The sequence below is a fragment of the Terrapene carolina genome, unplaced genomic scaffold (genome assembly GCF_002925995.2).
Source record: "Terrapene carolina triunguis isolate 2854851 unplaced genomic scaffold, T_m_triunguis-2.0 Scaffold130, whole genome shotgun sequence".
In the NCBI taxonomy this organism is placed as follows: Eukaryota; Metazoa; Chordata; order Testudines; family Emydidae; genus Terrapene; species Terrapene triunguis.
In genome coordinates, this window is record NW_020664481.1 from 38,593,132 (window position 1) to 38,611,399 (window position 18,268).

The 18,268-nt window shown below is 38.3% G+C and overlaps 1 protein-coding gene across 1 annotated transcript in view; it reads right to left on the reverse strand.

Moving 5' to 3' along the window:
• The window catches only part of LOC112103905 (transcription initiation factor TFIID subunit 4-like), a 205,201-nt gene that overhangs the window by 43,884 nt on the left and 143,049 nt on the right, over positions 1–18,268 (reverse strand). Inside the window, 1 exon segment of the mRNA XM_026652640.2 lies at positions 16,110–16,232. Coding sequence (XP_026508425.1) covers positions 16,110–16,232 — 123 coding nt within the window.

The following is an 18,268-nucleotide window of genomic DNA, read 5'->3' on the forward strand; positions in this document are numbered from 1 at the left end:
GTTACAGCCATATTAAGGGGCAGTCCAGAATAAGAATATGAGTTAAATAAGGGTTATAGAACAGCTTGGTCCCTTGCTCACAGACTTTTTGTGTAAGAAAGCCTTCGGTAATAATACTGTAGTTTTAAAATAAACAGTTTTGAGATGGCCCAAGGGCTTGGCCACAGTACAACACACTGCCACAAGGGAGACCCAAGAGCAGTAAAAGCATGTCACTGATTCGAATCAGAAACTAAAGCAATATGAATGTTGTTGTTCTGGAGTTATTTTGGAAGGTACTCATACTCAAGTTCACTTTGGGCTTTAAAAAATAACTTAAATATGCAACCTTTATATTTTCTGACAAACACATGTAAAAGTTATTCTTTAAGTTTGCTTATAGCCCAGCCAAATAGGGATCTGAGTCTGAACCCTTTTTACCATTCATCTCAGGCTGGGAATATGCAAAATGACTGGGTGAAAGGGAGCCACTCATTATGCTCTTTAGCTACCACCTTTGGCTGACATCAGAATTGGAGTGACAGGCCCTGAAGGGAGTGGTATCTCTGACGCTTAAAACATGGTTGTTTTATGGTTGTTTATGCAATACAGCTCCTGAATACCTGGGACCAGGGCCGGCTCCAGGCACCAGCCGAGCAAGCTGGTGCTTGGGGTGGCAGCTTGTAGGAGGCGGCATTCCGCCCAATCCTAGGGCGGCACGGCTGCTTTTTTTGTTGTTGTTGTTCCGCTCCGGCCGCCCTGTAGGGGGCAGCGGCGTGGAGGACGGGAGCGCCCTGCAGCAAGCCCGGCAGGGCAGCCCGTGTCCTTCCCTCCGAGCCGATCGGAGCGGTGTGGAGCCCTCCCGGCAGGGGGCACGGCCGCCCCCTTCTCTCTCTCCCCCCACTCCCTCCGCCACCCCTCGCTAGCCAGGGCACATCTGCAGGGCAGGGAGTACCCCTGCACCCTGGCTCCGGCCGCGCCGCGTTTTTGTTGTTGTTGTTGTTGCTTGGGGCGGCCAGAAAGCCAGAGCCAGCCCTGCCTGGGACACTGAAAATCTGAGAAGGAGATAATATGGAGAAAGGATTAAAGTCTGAGAAGAACAGTGCAGTTCCAGGACATCAGTGGCTCCTGACTATTTTAAAACTCATATTGGCACTACCCATCTATCAGGAAAAGGTCAGGAAGCGAAGCCCTATGGAGGGAGGAAAGGTGACTCTACTTGAAAACAGACAGGGGTGGCAAAATAGGCCCCCTTTGTTGTTCTTAGAATGGTTTACCTGTGTGCATTTATGGTTATGGACTTATACATGTCTTGCAGAAAAAGAAATAAGATACTATTTTCTCACCAAGTGGACTAACCATGGAGACTATATTCATCCTAAGAACTCAGCATTTTAGACAGTTTGTAAACACGTTAAAGCAAAAAAAATATTATCCGTTCAATAAAAGAAATTTCTGGGAATAAAAATTGTGAACTATCAAAGATATTAGAGAAGAGATTCTTTTATAAATAGTATCTCTTAAGATGTGTTTATTTTCCTATTTAAAGTCTCATCTTTGTTTTATCTGGACAAAAATCTGATTTGCACAAAGGAAAACAGTCTAAATGAAGGATACACATGGAATTGTGTAAGTAGTCTTTAAAATATTTAATACAAATTTAAGATGAAATTGGCTATCAAATTACAGACATATCTTTTTAAATAGAGTGAAATAAAATATTTAAATAAGTTTACAATGCCTTATCCTCAGCTAGTCTCTAGACTCCTTTTCACACTTATTTCTCAAAGTTCAAGTGGGTAAAAAAGATCTCAGAATTTGTCTAAAATTTTAAAATTAAGGATTTTATCAAAATATTTGAGCAAGGAGATCTTTTGTTTTTAGCAAATCTTTGGAATGCATATGTTTTTAGCCCAGCCACAAATAAATATATAATCTGGAATTTGTGGTGGTGAAGAAATCTCCTTCAAAACCTTTTGGATTTAGTAACTGGCTCAACCAATTTGCTAAGACCACTCAACTAGTTAGATACATTTCTTTAATGATTTCACTATTTAATTTGTCCATCTGCAAGTTCTTAATGTCAACATGAATTACTCTATATATGCTGCAATTCCCCTGTCAAGACAAAGTGTGACTGTTGTAGTATTCTGTTAACATGACATGCTTCTCGTATATCTATTGTCATGATGATATGGTACAGTCAGCCAGAAGTGTTCCATTATCAAGATTTAGAAGAAGAATTCAACTGAAGGGTAGACTTCAAAGTAGGTAGCTAAAACCATTGATTTATACACACACACACACACACTCACTCTCTCTAGTTTGGTGTCAATTCTGAACAAGTTCTCCATGATATGTAGTCATTTATGCAACTGGAGGATAAGCTGCTTAAGGAGGATTAATCTGATACCGCTTGATTTGTCTATTTTACTTGATGTTCATTCTAACCACACAGAATTCAGGTAGCTTTGCCTTGAGAGGGAGAAAGTAAAGGTGGAAGATGCTGTTAGTGTGTTTTTCTGGATAAAGTGATACCACAATGTGCAGAACAAAAATCAAGACATTTTCATCTGTTCCCAAAGCAGGCAGCCAAAGATATCAGGTGCAATGAGGTATTAAACAGTTCCGAAAGTTTTAAATTATGATTTCCTGTCTGTTGTATGTGATAGCCCAAGTTATTTGGGAAAACTTTCCTTTGCCCACATTGTCCTGCATCTGATTTGTAATATGCCTCCAACTGAAGTGGACTCCATTAAATATATACCCTGCTTTTAAATTAAACAGCAATGTCTCTAAATATACAGTTAAACTAAGTAACTAAAAATTTGATTAGTAACCTATAGTGGGTTCTTGTTTATAGACTCCTCCTATGTGGAAAGGATTAGGGGTGAAGTCATTATTTAGTTAAGAGGAGCAAAAAACTATTCTGCAGAACCTACATTTTGAGTAACATTTCCACAATGAGAATTTTTGCTTTCCTTTTCACCCAACTGCTTCCTCCGCACAATTTAATACATTTGCCACAACAATATGTAGTAATTAAGCAACATGAAGATGAGAAACAAGGTGGCTCCCAAACTTTTTTCCCCCAGGACTCCTTGGGCATCTGACTAGATGACCCGGACCCTTTTCATTTCCGGTACTTTGGAATACTCCTGCTAGCATGATCTCTTGCACTGTCTGTGCAATGTCATGTTGTGTGGAGGACACCATTTTGAGAACAAAATGGCATCCTCCATGTAGCAAAACCATTCCAGCACTGGCTCAAGGGACGGACCCCTGCATAATCCACAGCGGATCCCTTGGGTCCGGGAACCCCACCTTGGGAACCACTGACTTAGACCATTAGGTATGAAAAAACATTTTGATGATCAAGTGGATGAATTACGGTAGTTTAATAAAAGAAGATAGCACAAGCCCTTTTAAAAGTTGTATGTGATGCCTCTTGCTATAGCGATTATATGAAAATCCCCAATTTCACTCCAAACTCACCAGTAGATCACAAATTTTGAACAATTAACTGGAGTACATTAGCTAAAGTAAATATAGTGAAGAATACCAGCTTATGAGCCATAAAACCTTTGGATATTCAAAGCTGATATTTGGAAGTTTAGAGTCTTTCCACTACATTATCAAGAAGATGTCTATTGAATCAGTAATAAAATTTTTAAGGTTCTTACGTTTTCCCAAGGGGGAGGGGGAATATATATTATTTATGCTTCATAATTAGTAACTTTTTGCTGCAAATTGACCAGATGCCTGAGATTTCTTAGCTTAAAGAGTAGATGCTTTATATTATTTGACCATGCAGAACTAGAGGAAATAGTCTATAAAAGTGGAAGTTGCTTTAGAATCACTACTTTAAAATTATACTCTAGAGGCTTCTGTGATTATCTCCCATGAAACCATAAGTAAAGGATTTTTTAATCTCAGGTGAAACTTGAAGAATTCACTAACATAACTTATGATTGTTTTCACAACGATTCAGCCATGAACAAATGGGTGAGGGTTGAGGAAGTCTGCTGATCTAGCATGGAATCAAAGACCACACTTTGTAATTCTTCCTGTCTATAAGCAGGAGCAGCCAACGAACATGCGCAGTTAAAAGTAAAATCAGTTGTTGATTTTGCATTTAGTAATATCAACTAGATTTCGTGATTAAAATCTTCAATAACTTATTCAAGATTTAGATAGAAAGCAATTCTTAAAGCAGATAAGGGAATGCACTTAGATAGTCACCTTTTGGATTCTTTCAATATTTTAGTTTCAGAAATCATACTCCCTGAGTCAGAGTATACTGCTGAAGAAATTAAGAAGTTGTTATCAAACAAGTGGTAGGAGATACCTTCAGGTTTGCAGAGAGACATAGGGCATTTCTGTTTGGATGTAAAACTTCAGCTACCAGGTGGGATGGAAATGTGCAGAATGCCATATCTTTGTACAATGATGGAGTGGTGAAGGAAGATAGGGATTAGCCAAGGATGACATTTTTCTTTGTATTTTCTTCTAAAAAGACATTTATTTTAAACTTGTGTTCTTTTAAAATTCTTCCGGTGCTGGCTGTGAACCAGTGAAGATATCTTGTGAAATTAGAAGAATGTAAAAAAGCCTCCTCTCTTCTTACATCCTCTGGAATTATCTGCACAGCTCACAAAAATACTAAGAACAGTACATACAATTCTTATATAGATGTTCCTTCTGTTATTAAAGTAAGGTAACAGCTGAATTTAACAAGAACATAAAAGTGAGCTCTGAAAGTTGTGGTTATAACTGGGGCTAAGAAGAACTGAAGAGAATTTTTTCTCAGCAAGAGCTCTACCAAAAAGTAAGGACTAATGGCTGTCAACTTTTCCCAAGAAGAAAAAGTTGAGAGAAAGAGCTTCTTACCTCAATCAAGGGAGGCAAAAGCAGTCTTCTGAACCTGCATTTGCTGGTATTTATGAAGAATTGTTAGCAAAGAACACAGAACTAATGTTGACTTTTGGAGAGCCAGACATTTGACGTATTTTCTATGTCCATCAGAGCTGCATGTGCATACTGCTTTGTAAAAGCATTCCTTAAAAATCTCTAACTGCAATAGGAAAAAAGTAACAAAGAAGATTAAAATTGAGACAAGCCCAAATCTCTTAAGGAGACAGAAAGCTAGGTGACTTCTTTTATATCTTGGGAAGAAGCATCATAGATTAGTGATAAAGCCCAGGAAAAAAAATCCCCTCTGCTAACACCTATTCTATACGGAAAGCAAGACTGCAGTGCTGCTGTCTTTTTGATCAAGAGAAGAAATCCCACGCCAATGCCTTTTTCCCCTGACAGAATGCTTGTCCTTTTTAATGTTACATGAGAGCACCAGCCTGAGTTTCCCTCCCCTCAGAGCTAGTACCACTACCAATGATTAGAGATGCTGGTCTGCCTAGGGGTACTCACATCTTTGGCCGAAGCTGTTTAACCTGTTATGTTCCCTTTACTTTCTACCTCCTTCTTTGGAGATTGGAACTTTGCCTTTTTATGGGTCCTGCACTCTGCTGGTTCTGCTAACTGAGCTTCCTTTAAACTGTTCAGTAAAGGGCCCACTGTAGAGAAGTGCAGCTTCATACAGCGTCTCACTGTTATTGTCATGGCTCTGCAAGAGACTGATACGTTCAGCAAAGCAGGGGAAATACGTCTTATCTGCTGATTTTGGCATGAACAGCCACCGTTTCCATGCGCTATGGATAATGTTTGTGATGTCTTCCACTTTCTCAAATACAGTTGTAGGAAAATATCATGTTTCTATTAGAAGTCATACATTCTCCCCTCCCCAGCAGCACCACTAAAATAGCCCATCCTAGGCTTGAGATCCTGAGCTCCACCCCAAGCTACAACATCTACACAGTTACTTTTAGTATGCTAGCACGAGCACCGCTAGCACGTCTGTCAGCATGGGCTGGAAGACTCCCTCCCAGATGCAGTGTAGTCATAGCCATAGGAGGCTAAGTCTCAGTTACTTGGGCTCCGAAGTGACTTAGCGCCTGTCTATACACAGAGATTGCACTGATTTAACTCAAATCATTGAGCTAAACTGGTGCATCTTTGTGTGTGTGGACTCTCTTATATCAGTTTAGCTTGTGCTAAGCTAAATAAACAGATATAAACCAGGTTGAAACTTATATAAGAATGTCCACACATAGTTGCACCAGTTTAACTAAAGCGGTATAAAATCACACCTATACTGAAACTAGTACCCTTCCGTGTAGACCAGACCTTAGTTTCTTTTGGATACAAGACACTCCCAAATCACGGAGACACTTATGAAAATGTTACCCTTTGTGTTTATTGTAAATCTTGTCTCTAAACCTTCTTAAGTCTATTTTTATCTATCAGTCCTTATAGACAGAGAAAAGGTCCTTGAAGTTTTCCCAATTTTTTCTCCTTGTCCAGTTCACTTTTTGACCCTCCGATTCCCCTCTGTTGTCAATATTTTTCTCTATTTTAAAATACATGACAAGGTCAGGGAGTTGTGATTTCCTGTAGTGGCTGATACCCGTCCCCTCCAACTATACCATCCCTGAAGCAACTGGCTGCAAGCCTGTAACTCCAAGGCAGGCAGTAGCTAAGCAGCTAATAAATAAGGAGTACACCACTAAAGTAAACAATACACTAGCTATAATTAGTTAGCACAGACAAGCTGCTGGTGGTACATGGCTCCCCGAGTTCCCTCAGGCCCTCCCCAGTCCAACTCTACCACAGAATCCCTTTAACCAGCATATTCCTGTTTGACTCCAAGCAAAACAAAAATAAAAAACCATTTTTCCCAGTCACTCACTAGAAGGGACTATGTAACAAAAGGACATCAATATAAAGAAATCACAATTACAATTTTTAAAATTATTTTTAAAGCAAAATAAATAGCTTACAGTAATTTGAAACACAATCTGAATGACAGCCCACACCTACACTCATCAAATAATAATGCTGCTGCCGAGTTCTCATTGACAAATAACATGAGACTTTACTAAAATATGCAATCTATCCATTTTCACCAACAGAAACAGCTTTTACCATTGAGAAAAAATAGAAATGAGGTATTTGCTAAAATAAAATCAGTTTTGGCTTTTAGACAAGCAGAAACTGCCTTCACACACAATAGTAAAAGCAAAAAAATTTACAGGAATACATACACCCTGGTCCTGCAAAAACTTAACATATGTGACTATTTTATTCCCTATGAGTAGTCTTGACTTCAAAGGGACTAATCATAGCACATAAAGCTAAGTGTGTATACATGTCTTTGGATGATTGAGGCCCAAATGTTTCATTTTTTGCGAATGGGGTAAGACGAGACATTTGTGACAGATTAAAACAGTGGGGAAATGATCGCTGGTGAGATATTTTCGTGTCTAGAGAAGAAAAGGGTTAACAAATGTACATGGACTGTACATATCAATGTACGTAGACTGGGAAGATCCTGATAACACCAAATAGGAACTTCCATTAAAAAAATAAAACTATTAACGTTGCAAAGTTAAGCATTCAATCAGAAAATGCCAAAGTAAAAGGCAGACTATGTACAACCTTAACTCTGCCCCCTTGTGCAAACAGCCAAATAATATAGTTCCTTAGACACATATGTAACATTTTATTATTACTTTTCATTCTTGATACTGTCCGCACCACACCTTAAATGTGTGGGGAGGGTGGGGAGTGCGTTGTCTGGCTTGCCCAGGGAGGGGGAAGAGAGGCAGGGACTCTGCTGCAGAAGCAAAGTGGGTCAGTGTGGTGACACTAACTCATCACTCAGGGACCGGAAGGGCAGGGAGTTGATAATGGGAATGGTCTATTATATTTTGATTGACTTACACTTTTAATTTTTCTCTTATCTAAGATATATATGTAAATAATTCTGGCACCTCCGATGTACAATCCATTCAGCAGGATATTTTTGTTTTCCTTTGGAGACAGATACTCACAAGTGGCTTCACAAAGAAATCACCTTCAGAGCTGTATTAACAATTTAAAAAAATCTTTTCTTGATTTACTATCTCTCTTATGAACCATTATACCTAAATTTGTATTTTTCATTTAAACTATTAAACTGTTTTAACAAAGTTTAAATGTCACTTTCTTTAAAACTTTTGTTAAAATTAGTGTGCTCATTGAGCAACAGAAACAAAATTACTCCAAAAAGATTTGCTTACAACATGAAAGAACACTTGGAGCACTTCAGCCCTCAACTTTATCCTTGGCAGATATTGTGAAACCAAGCTCTGAAAAGGCAACGTGTTTACTGACAGAATGGTTAAAAATGTATGGAACCAGTATGGACAAGAGAAACGTCAGAGTTAAATAAAGGTTTGATCAAAATCCTACGACAGTAGTACTAAGATAGTCTTGTTGGACTAAGGATGGCGCAGACTTACTAAGCACTTGAGGGCTAATAAGGTAAAGCCCTGCCAGCACCACAAATCGATGACAACAGACCACCTCAGAACAACATCTTTGAAAATTGGGACAGGGCCTGAATCTGGAAGAGATGTTTAACTGCATCCACTAAGTGCTCTCCCAAGTTGTAAGAGAGGAAAACACTCAAAATTAAGGTATGGTCCTGGCAGAAGTGGGCAGGGGATCAAAAAAACAGTGAAAGACATCAGTCTTAGTTTATATGCTCCTGTATTATGATTTCCAAGATCTTAAACAGGGAGCTCTTTTGACCAGAACAAAGCTTCCTATAATGAAGGATCATATTTACTACATGCTGAGTTGTACCACTGAAGCCATGGGCGGCCCAGTTACATTTGATGATATTCTTTTTAACACTTCAGGGGATCTTGTATTCCAGCTGTATATTTCTTCAATCCAGACGCTGAATGACTGCAGAAATATACAATGGGTAAGACAGGAACTCTTAAGTGAGATGCTGCCATCTCCAATTTGTTAGTCAAGGTCCCCTCTGCCTTTTCATCAAAAGAATATCATAAGATGACATTCAAATGTAGTGAAATGGATAAGAATTTGGAACAGGCCACAATAAAAAGATCCACTTTAGGAGCATCAAGGCAGGCTTCTTGGGAGACTGCAGGTACCTCAGGTAGGTAGATAATATTTTTAAGGGTGAGCTCATTATTCCAATATGTCTTCATTATATTTTAGATAATGGAAAGTCCAAGAGAGTCTTGCATTGAGTTGATAACCCTTGTAAAGGAGATAATCCCCATGCTGAGATTGTGAAAAGAGCCTAAGGGCATTAGGGCATCCAATTGAACTGGATTTTAAACACCCAGTTTCCTTAAGAACCTTTCAAAATCCCAGTCTCAGAAAATATATTTTTTAGCTAGAAGGAAAAAGTAGATGAGTCCAGCCCACTAGGTCCATTTTAACATCAAAAGAGATGGCCGGGAGAAGGGGAACAAAATCCACCTGATGGTGCTGGACTAACACTGCCTCTTCTGGAGAAGCATCTATAGGAGAGACCTTGACATGAGGATATAGGCCTAAACCTCTTCTTCCCTATTAATGTGCAATCCTTTCTGGCACAGAGGAGGACTATAAACACTTTTTCCAAACACACCCAAATATTTTATTACATATATAGCGGTATTAAAAGTATGCCTTGAGAAAAATATTTGAGCAGCATAGAAAGAAATCCTCAAATGATCTGCTTCTGGGTGTTAGGTCAACTCCTTTCTGCAGTCAGCTGGGAACAACTACCATTGCCATCTCCAAGAGAAGCAGCAGCCAAATTTGTCTTGGCCAATAAGGGGAAATTATTAAGATCACTGAACCTCTGTCAGAGTATTTTGTGTTACACAGCTCAAAGGAATACACACAGTACGCAAACCTGTTCTGCCAGTGAAAAAAGAATGCTTTCACTGGCACAGAGCCACTCTATATTCTTGTATAGCAGGCTGACTTACTTCCTCCTCCTCTTCTTTTTTTGTTTTTGCTGTCAACAGAGATACATGCGAAATTATTCTATTCCTCTTGACTCACTGCCTATATCAGAGGGATATACATAATAATTCAACCTGTTTGCAATAGGTATAGGAAAATATTCCAGATGATTTCAGTCCCAGCGTAGCCTAATTCATTAACAATGCTGCGGTTAAACAGAACAGTCTGTCTAATGTTTCCATTGCCTTTTTATTGCAGACAGTATCTATGGAAATGCATCAACATACTGATTGTGAATCTTGTTTCATACAGTAAAAATAGGATATTGGTTTTAAAAAAAAATCTATCACGGGGTTAAAATCCAGTTTGGATTTAAACCTGGTAAACAAGAATTCAGCCTGGGAGCCCTTTTTATTATTGTTAATGTATATATTTTTTAAATGTATTACAGGAATGACAAAAAATGTGAACTTACTAGTTAGGGGAACATCTGGACAGTGTTGTAACAGATATTTGCAGTAGATTTTGTCCACACTGTGCACAATTTTTTAAAAAATTTATTTAGACCAGTGTTTCCCAAACTTGGGACGCCGCTTGTGTAGGGAAAGCCCCTGGCGGGCCAGGCCGGTTTGTTTACCTGCCCCGTCCGCAGGTTTGGCCGATCGCGGCTCCCACTGGTGATCCATGGAGTGAAGAGTGCCTAAGTAGACAGTGATGCAATAGAGCATAAAGGCTCCCTCAGCTCAGTTCTGTCAATCCATGGGGTTTACAGCACCAGGTCATAAACATTAATGAAGAAGTTATAATCTTATTATATCAGCCTTCAGAATACTCAAGTTTATCTAGTGTAAAGAATTCTTAGAATCAATTATTTTTAAACACTTCTTGCCCATACTTTTAAAAATAAATGTATTTACAAAAATCTAATGATGCAGTAAGGTAAGGGGCTATAAAGAACAAGGTAAAACTGTTCATTAGAACAGGAAACACAAGGGAACTTGATCTTGCTCTGTTGCAAAATTACTCCGTTCCAAAGAGTAAAATGTATAGCCTAATGCGGCAGAGAGTAGAAATTGCATGGGTTGCATGAAATATGACCTCCTCCTAACAAAAGAGGAAGACTGAGTATCGGTGCTAATTCTTTTAAATCTATCAGCAGCCTTAACACTGATCTTGAGATACTATTGACTTATCTGCAGATCTTGTAGGGATGGATCGTGCTGTTCTTGAGTGGCTTTTTTTGAGAAAATCCAAAGGGTAGTTGTGGACAATTGCTCCTCTGTGACAAGGTTTGTCCCTCCAGATACCACAGGGGGCTATCTTGTCACTCTTCCTATTCAAAGAGTGTAGAAAAGCCTTTGGGGGAATCTGTGAGGAGACATGTTCTGCAATGCATTCAGTATACTGAGGAAAAACAGCTTCACTTCTTAATCATGTCTGACCCAGTCAGAGAAGACCAAATTACCCAGTACCTAAATGAAGCTGGGGCTTGGATATGACTTAATCTGGACAAGACAGTGAAAGCTGGTGGAAGGTGGGAGGCATCCAGAAGAGCTTATGTTGGCATCCCTACTACAAGGACTGAGTGTTCCATTTGTAACGCGGGTGCATAATTTGGGTGGGTTAGATCCTGGGCTGAATTTATCCTTGCATTACCTCTGAGAGGTAAGGAAGTATTACTAGTCCTATTATACAGATCGAGAACTGAGGCATAGGGAGAATCAAGCAATTTACCTATGGCCCACAGGAGTCTGTGACAGAATTTGTAAATGAACACAGATCTCCTGAGCCCCAGACCAATGCCTTAACTACAAGCCCATCCTGCTGCCCATTTATCACCTTAACATTAGAGTGCTGTAGAGCACTCTATGTGGAGCTGCACTTCGGTACCATTTAGAAGCTGAAGGTGGTGCAGAATGTGGTGCCTTGCTTATTAAGCAGGGTTCCATGCCAAGAGCACATTACCCCAAGTGCTCTGGAATTCACCCTGGCTTCCAAGTGGAACTCACTGTATTGCCTTTAATCCTGTAAAGGTCTAACTGGTTTGGGATCTGGTTCCCTGGAAAGATCACTGCATTCCTCATGTCATACTGCTGCAGCTGAGATCAATAGAGGCACTTCAGCTGGAGTCTCCATTACAATGAGAGAGCTGCTGGTAAGGCATTCTCTGGGAGGGGTCCCTTGATCTCTTCAACCAATCTGCCATAGCCTAGGTCTTGTGACCTTCAAGGCAAGCTGTAACTACCCATCTATTGTCACCATCTGGGCAGAAGGCTGGAAGGAGTATAAGGAGTCTTTTATATGCATTTAGAATACTACTTAAACTGACCTAAATCAGCTTTTCTATACATCAAATGTCACCATTTTAAAGTGCAATCATTTTGGGACCTTCCAGGGCTATATGGGAATCTCTATCCCTGGATGACATAAAGATATGCTTTCTAGTCCTGAAGGGAAACAAGGTATTGGACCTCAATCCTGCTACTGATCCAGGACTTGATACTGAACATTCTGCAATTCAGTTCAGCAATTTTTTTTTTCTGGTAGAGGATGGAGGTCTGGGGTTAGCTTGCTATGTATTTTTAAGATGGTGGCTCTTCCACTATGTTAGAGGTTCTTTTTCTTTATCTCTGAAATGATTGTCTTCAATAAGTGGTGATTCACTGAACTAGCCCTGAAGCTGCTGTTGAAAGATCAGTATTCAAAAAACATCTGTGCCAGCAAGTACCAGCACAGGGGCCTTCATATGCTGCTTTCACTTGATATTTAAACAAACGATAATCTCAGATATTTCAAACATATATTTCATACTTACATATTTTGGGACACTAGCTGTCTCTTTTGATGAAGAGCCAAAATGTGTTAATTAATATTACTGCTTAATCTAGACAAATATTTGCACTTAACTTGTGCACTTTCACTCCATGGAATATACAAATTTAGCTACCTGTATAAGGATACTCAAGACAGATTTTGAATTATTAGAAGCAACTCTTGCAAATTCATCAGAAATTTAGTGATATTTAGTATTTTTCTTAAAGTCCCAGTTCCTGCAATTACACTAGAATCTCTGCTTTATAAAGAAAATCAAGTTTCTAACCCTCATGGTTCCAGAGAAAAGCTTGAAAACATGAACCATACAGGTTTCAAATGAAAAAAGGCAAAACAACCCAAAGTCCATTATTATTATTATTATTAAAATCTTATGATTTTGGGAACACTGACTCATGATTTTTAAACACTTGAGGTTCACAAAACAATAGAAGGGTCCAAAATTCAAAACCCTGCCACAAAAATCCAAGCCCTTCAATCAAAGTAATGTTAATATTTTGGATCTAATTTCTCAAAACATCATTAGAAATCATCAGATGAACAAATAAAAAGAACCTACTGAAATGATCAAGTTCAATTCTCTGAAAGGCATCATACATTCCCTTTTCCCCTTCCCTCTCCTCTTGAATTAAACTACATTAATATAGTAATAAACAGCCTGAATGTTGGTTTGGGCTATGAGCTGCTACAGAGGAAGTTGCATTTCTACAGGATCACATAAAGGAAAGACGACAAGGAAAGGACTAAACACAAAGTGAGTGAAGCATATAGAGAATGAGAAGATAAAGCAACAGAGAACTACAGTGAGTTAGCCCAGACAGAAACTAAAAGGGAATATATTTTCTTTATAAATATAACACAAATTACCCACCAACTCTTGGTTTTATTATCAAATATACCTTTTGATAGCAGGTCAGTTCAACAGTTTTGTTCCTATTTCATAGCCTTATTTAAAATTACACCACTGACATCAACTGAAGTGTGTAGCGGAGTATTTAATCAATTGCTTAAGAAAAAAGAAAACTTACGTTATTACCTATTCTCTCACACAAACACAACTAACATTTCAAGGAATCATAAGTTTAACTTATTTTAAAATTACATCACAGTGAATTTGCTTAGTATATTGGAAAATATGTTTCGATGGTTCTATTTCTTCATGATAGGTGGCAATATTTCTTTACACAGTTTGTGTAATCAAAATCCTTTCATCTCAGCAAAGGTGAAATTATCCCAGTATCTGAAATTGCTTTTTCACAATTATACATATTCTAAATATGAATTATCATTTTAACCAGTATTAATTACCAATGTATTTTCTGGCCCAAGCAGAGAGATGAATCCAAGCAATACTAAATGTCTGTAGTTAGTTCAATTATCATAACTTACTGTAAAATGAAGAGCACTTTCTGCATTACCAGAAGCATCAGATCTTTCCACTAAAGAGTCCTAAATAAATCCTGCTGTTATGCAACATCCACAAAAAATGCTTCCAATGTAAGTACCTTAAAAAACCATGTACACAAATACTGGAAAGAGAGACAAAACTGAAATAATAACTGACAATTGCATTATGTAGAGGGAGAAATAGCTAACTTTGCAATCAATAAGAATTACGTATGTAAATGAACATTCAGATCTTTTCTAAATATGATACTTAACTTCAATAGTAGATTGCATGTTCTCATTGTTTTGAACTTTTAGAAAGTAAAATTTTCAAGTACTGAATGAGGTAACAGCCAAACAACTCATTACAGTCAATGGGATTCCTGTGGCTAAAACGTCACATGATGCCCCTTCTACACTTTCCCTGTTATACTCTAATATTACTCATTAAGGACTATGTACAGGATTTAACACCTTCTGTGACTGTAAGCCCACAGTTTGTGATTATGTGGTCACAAAGGCTGCTCCCTATTTCAGTGGATTTCTACACTCTTGGCAGTATCCATTAAGCAACTGACCAATACTAACCCTTTCCATTGGTGAATTCAGATTCCGTCTAGCACATGTTCCAACAAACACAACCCATAGGTTCTTCATCAGTTGACAGAAGGTTGGAAGCTAAAAGCTCCTTTGCTGACCACTCAGAAACAGGCCAGTCAAGGACAAAGAGGGTTGTGCAGTAATTATTCAGGCTGAAAAATTCCCTTTATTTCAGCTCCAAATGATCAAGTGAAGAGGAAGTAGTAGCCTCTACCCCACCGTATGATTTTTCAACATCAGTGACAGCTGGGACCTCCCTGACTGCCCTTCTCTGTGGCTCAAGGGTATAAAAGACCCATCCTTTAACCAAAGGCTTAATTTTTAAACAGACCTGGTATTGATGGATAAGCCCATCCTTCATACAGATAAGGTTCTTATGGATGTTTCTCCACCTGTATTGTTGTGGTTACTCACACAGTGTGTTAAATCCATTGAATCGGAGAGACGAGAAGAGGAGAGGCAATCATGCACAAAACCAGATAGATTGTTTAGGGTGGGTTTACACTAAAAATACATGTGCGCCAGAGGACATGAAGCTCTGTGGTAGGAATTAAACGTGCCTGCTGCTGTGCAGGTGGAGTTGGCAGCCGGAACTTGAGGAAAATCATAGGCAACAAGGGAATGCCTACCAACAAATCTGGTCCTGCATCCAGGCTGAAGTACCCATTGTAATGGATGTATGCTCTTTAGCACAAAGAAGAATTGTTCTTTCATGCACTTCTGTTGAGATACTCTGTCTGAAGTGCTTCACCGGTGGTTTGAAGCATGTTAAAACATATACGCTGGAACATTCAATGATTTAGCCTGGATCAGCGAGACAGCTGTTCTGTATAGTATACAGTCCTGCCTACACTATAAAAATGGAACTGTGCTTTCACAGTGTGAGGGGGCAGCCATTTTGTAACACAGTTGTAACACAGACTGACCGTTACCAACACGACACACAAGCAACCCACACCTCAAGCAACTCCAACTACTTGCTAATGATATTTCTCCCTGACTTGTTCTTTCTTTTCACCTTTCCTGTGTAGGTCACTGGTTGCCTAGCCTGAACCATTAATTTTAAAAGCATTCTAAAAACATTTTTAGATAGAGGCTTAAGTCCTTCTGGTTTAATTCTTAATTATTGTCAAAGAAAAATTATATATTGAAAGATGATTCTTGAAAGTTTAAGATAATGGAGATCTCATTTTAGACTAAATTTATTCCACATTATCGTCTCTGGATTTTGGGTGGTAAATTAAAGAATCTGGACTCTATTTTTTTCTGATTCAGTACTTTGTATCATCTTCGCCACATTACATAATCCACTAAGAATACCAACTCTCAGAATCTGTAGTTATGATTTGTACTCAGGAGTATTCCACAGTAAGTACTAATGTGTTTCCAAAATTATTGATTTTCACAATAAATGTAATCGTTTTTGTTGTTGGTTTTTTTACCTCTCCTCCTATGGTAAGTAAGCCAGCTGAATCAAGCTTCCGTTTCTTCCGTGGACCGATAGCTGCCAATGCAGTTAGGTTGGCATCCCTCTGCCTCATCTGTGCTAGTTCTTGTTGCTGCATCTATTACAGGGAAAAAATATATAATTTTAAATTTCATTCACATATCAAATGTTACTCTCAGGCCTGATCATGCAAAGTGGTGAAAGTTGAGAGTGCCCAAATGTCTCACGGGATCATGCTGTATATGGCTATGCCGGATCTTAACAACTCAAACATGCAATATCAGGGTGAGATTTTCAAAAGTGTCACAGTGGCTTAGGTGCACAAATCCCATTGGTTTCCATGGAATTTGTTCTCCAAATCACTGAGCTTCCTTTGAAAATCCCACTCTTAAACATTGGAATTTATTTCATTGGCAAGTAGTATGTACTATACATCTCCAGACTATGACTTCTATGAAGACTCTAAGTACAAATAAAAAGCCAAAATAGTACAATAATTCAAACATTTCCTTTCATTTCAAAATCTGAAGTTTATTTTGACCATTTCACCTACACTTAATATTCATTTTCAGAAAGTACTCAAAAATCCCTATATCTGAACATTAGTAAAAGTTTTTTCTGGCAACATGGTAATGAAAAGTTGAATTTCCAATTACTGTAACGGATTAGGGTTTAGTTAACACCAGATTTAGTCACAGAATGGAGCAAGGAAAGCAACATATTTGATCTACAAGTTAGATACTATTTGTTGCAAAAAGGGGAAGAACAGAAAATAGGAAAAAATATGATAGCCTTCTGCTGAAAAGGTCAGTTTGTTTTACTCATTACACATTCTACAATCCCTTTAGAAAGAGTTAATGAGCACAAACATTTTCCACAGATAAGTGCACAAAAAGCGTAGTGTTAACATTGTACAAAAGCAATGAAAATCGTGGTTAGGTAATGTAGCACATACATTTTAATTAGACACAATCATTCATGTCTCAGCATTACTTTCACATTTATTTATTTTTTGCAATGATTTGGTTTGTTCAGAAGAGGTTTTTGCTTTCTAATCTCTCACTGATTTAACTGCTCCACCTCCACAGAAGATCATAAGACACTGTTTCAAGTGCTTCAATGGTGGCTTGAGGTTTGACAGGTTGTACTGGGACAAGCACATCTCCTCAGTGACAGAAAACATGACTTGGCAGGAGTGCTTAGAAATGACTCAGTAATTATTTAACTGCAAATTGCACAGACAATGAAAGCTCTGAATTTGCTGATCACTGCTGAGTGATCAGGTGCTTAAATAAACAAACAGAACATGCTGTGTGTTTTCTCCTTCACTTTCTGTTTAAAAAAGCAGAAATGTATGAAATGTCTTATTTCCTGCATCATTTTGGATTTTATATCACTTCTTTTTGCAATTTATTCTAACTAGATTAATTGCATATATTAACCTTCTTTGGCAAAGAAAGAGAGTGCTTAAAATGTAGTATATTTAACGTTTTAAATCTGGCTATTCTTTGACATCTCCTCCTACTGTGAATTTAAGTTCTATTGTTTATTTTGCAACTTAAAGTTTGCATGATAATTTCAACACAAAAATTAAGCACATCCATACAACTCAATCATCTATAAGATAAAATAATTAATTAAATACCAAAGTGAAACATGGGCATAATGTCTCTATGGTAGTGCAAAGGTCTATATGTACTTCCCTTTGCCAACTCATATTAGGTTTTTAGCTCAAATATCTTTGGCTGTCTTCCAGATTAAATGCCAGTAAGACAGACCTGCCCGCTTACCCTTTCAAGGTAGATAGGAACAGTGGTGAGCTCTAATCATTTACAAAGGTCATGATTGGAAGCTAGCCCGTAAGCAGTCATTTAAAATTCGATTGATCCCTATTTGTAGTCAGGGAAAGAAAATGGACATTTCAGCTGTATTGTAATTATGAGGCTTCGAGGCAACTGTAAATAGATGTGCAAATCTAGATACTGGCAAATACCTTAGAGAAGAAATTATTACTATAGTATAACACATAGCCAGGAAAGGTTGAAGATAAAACTGCATATAAAAAAGATCAATCATCTTTTTGCTAATTTGCCATGCTCACCAGCCTATAAGGGTTATCACAATTATCAGAAGTCTGCTGAATATTTAAGTTAG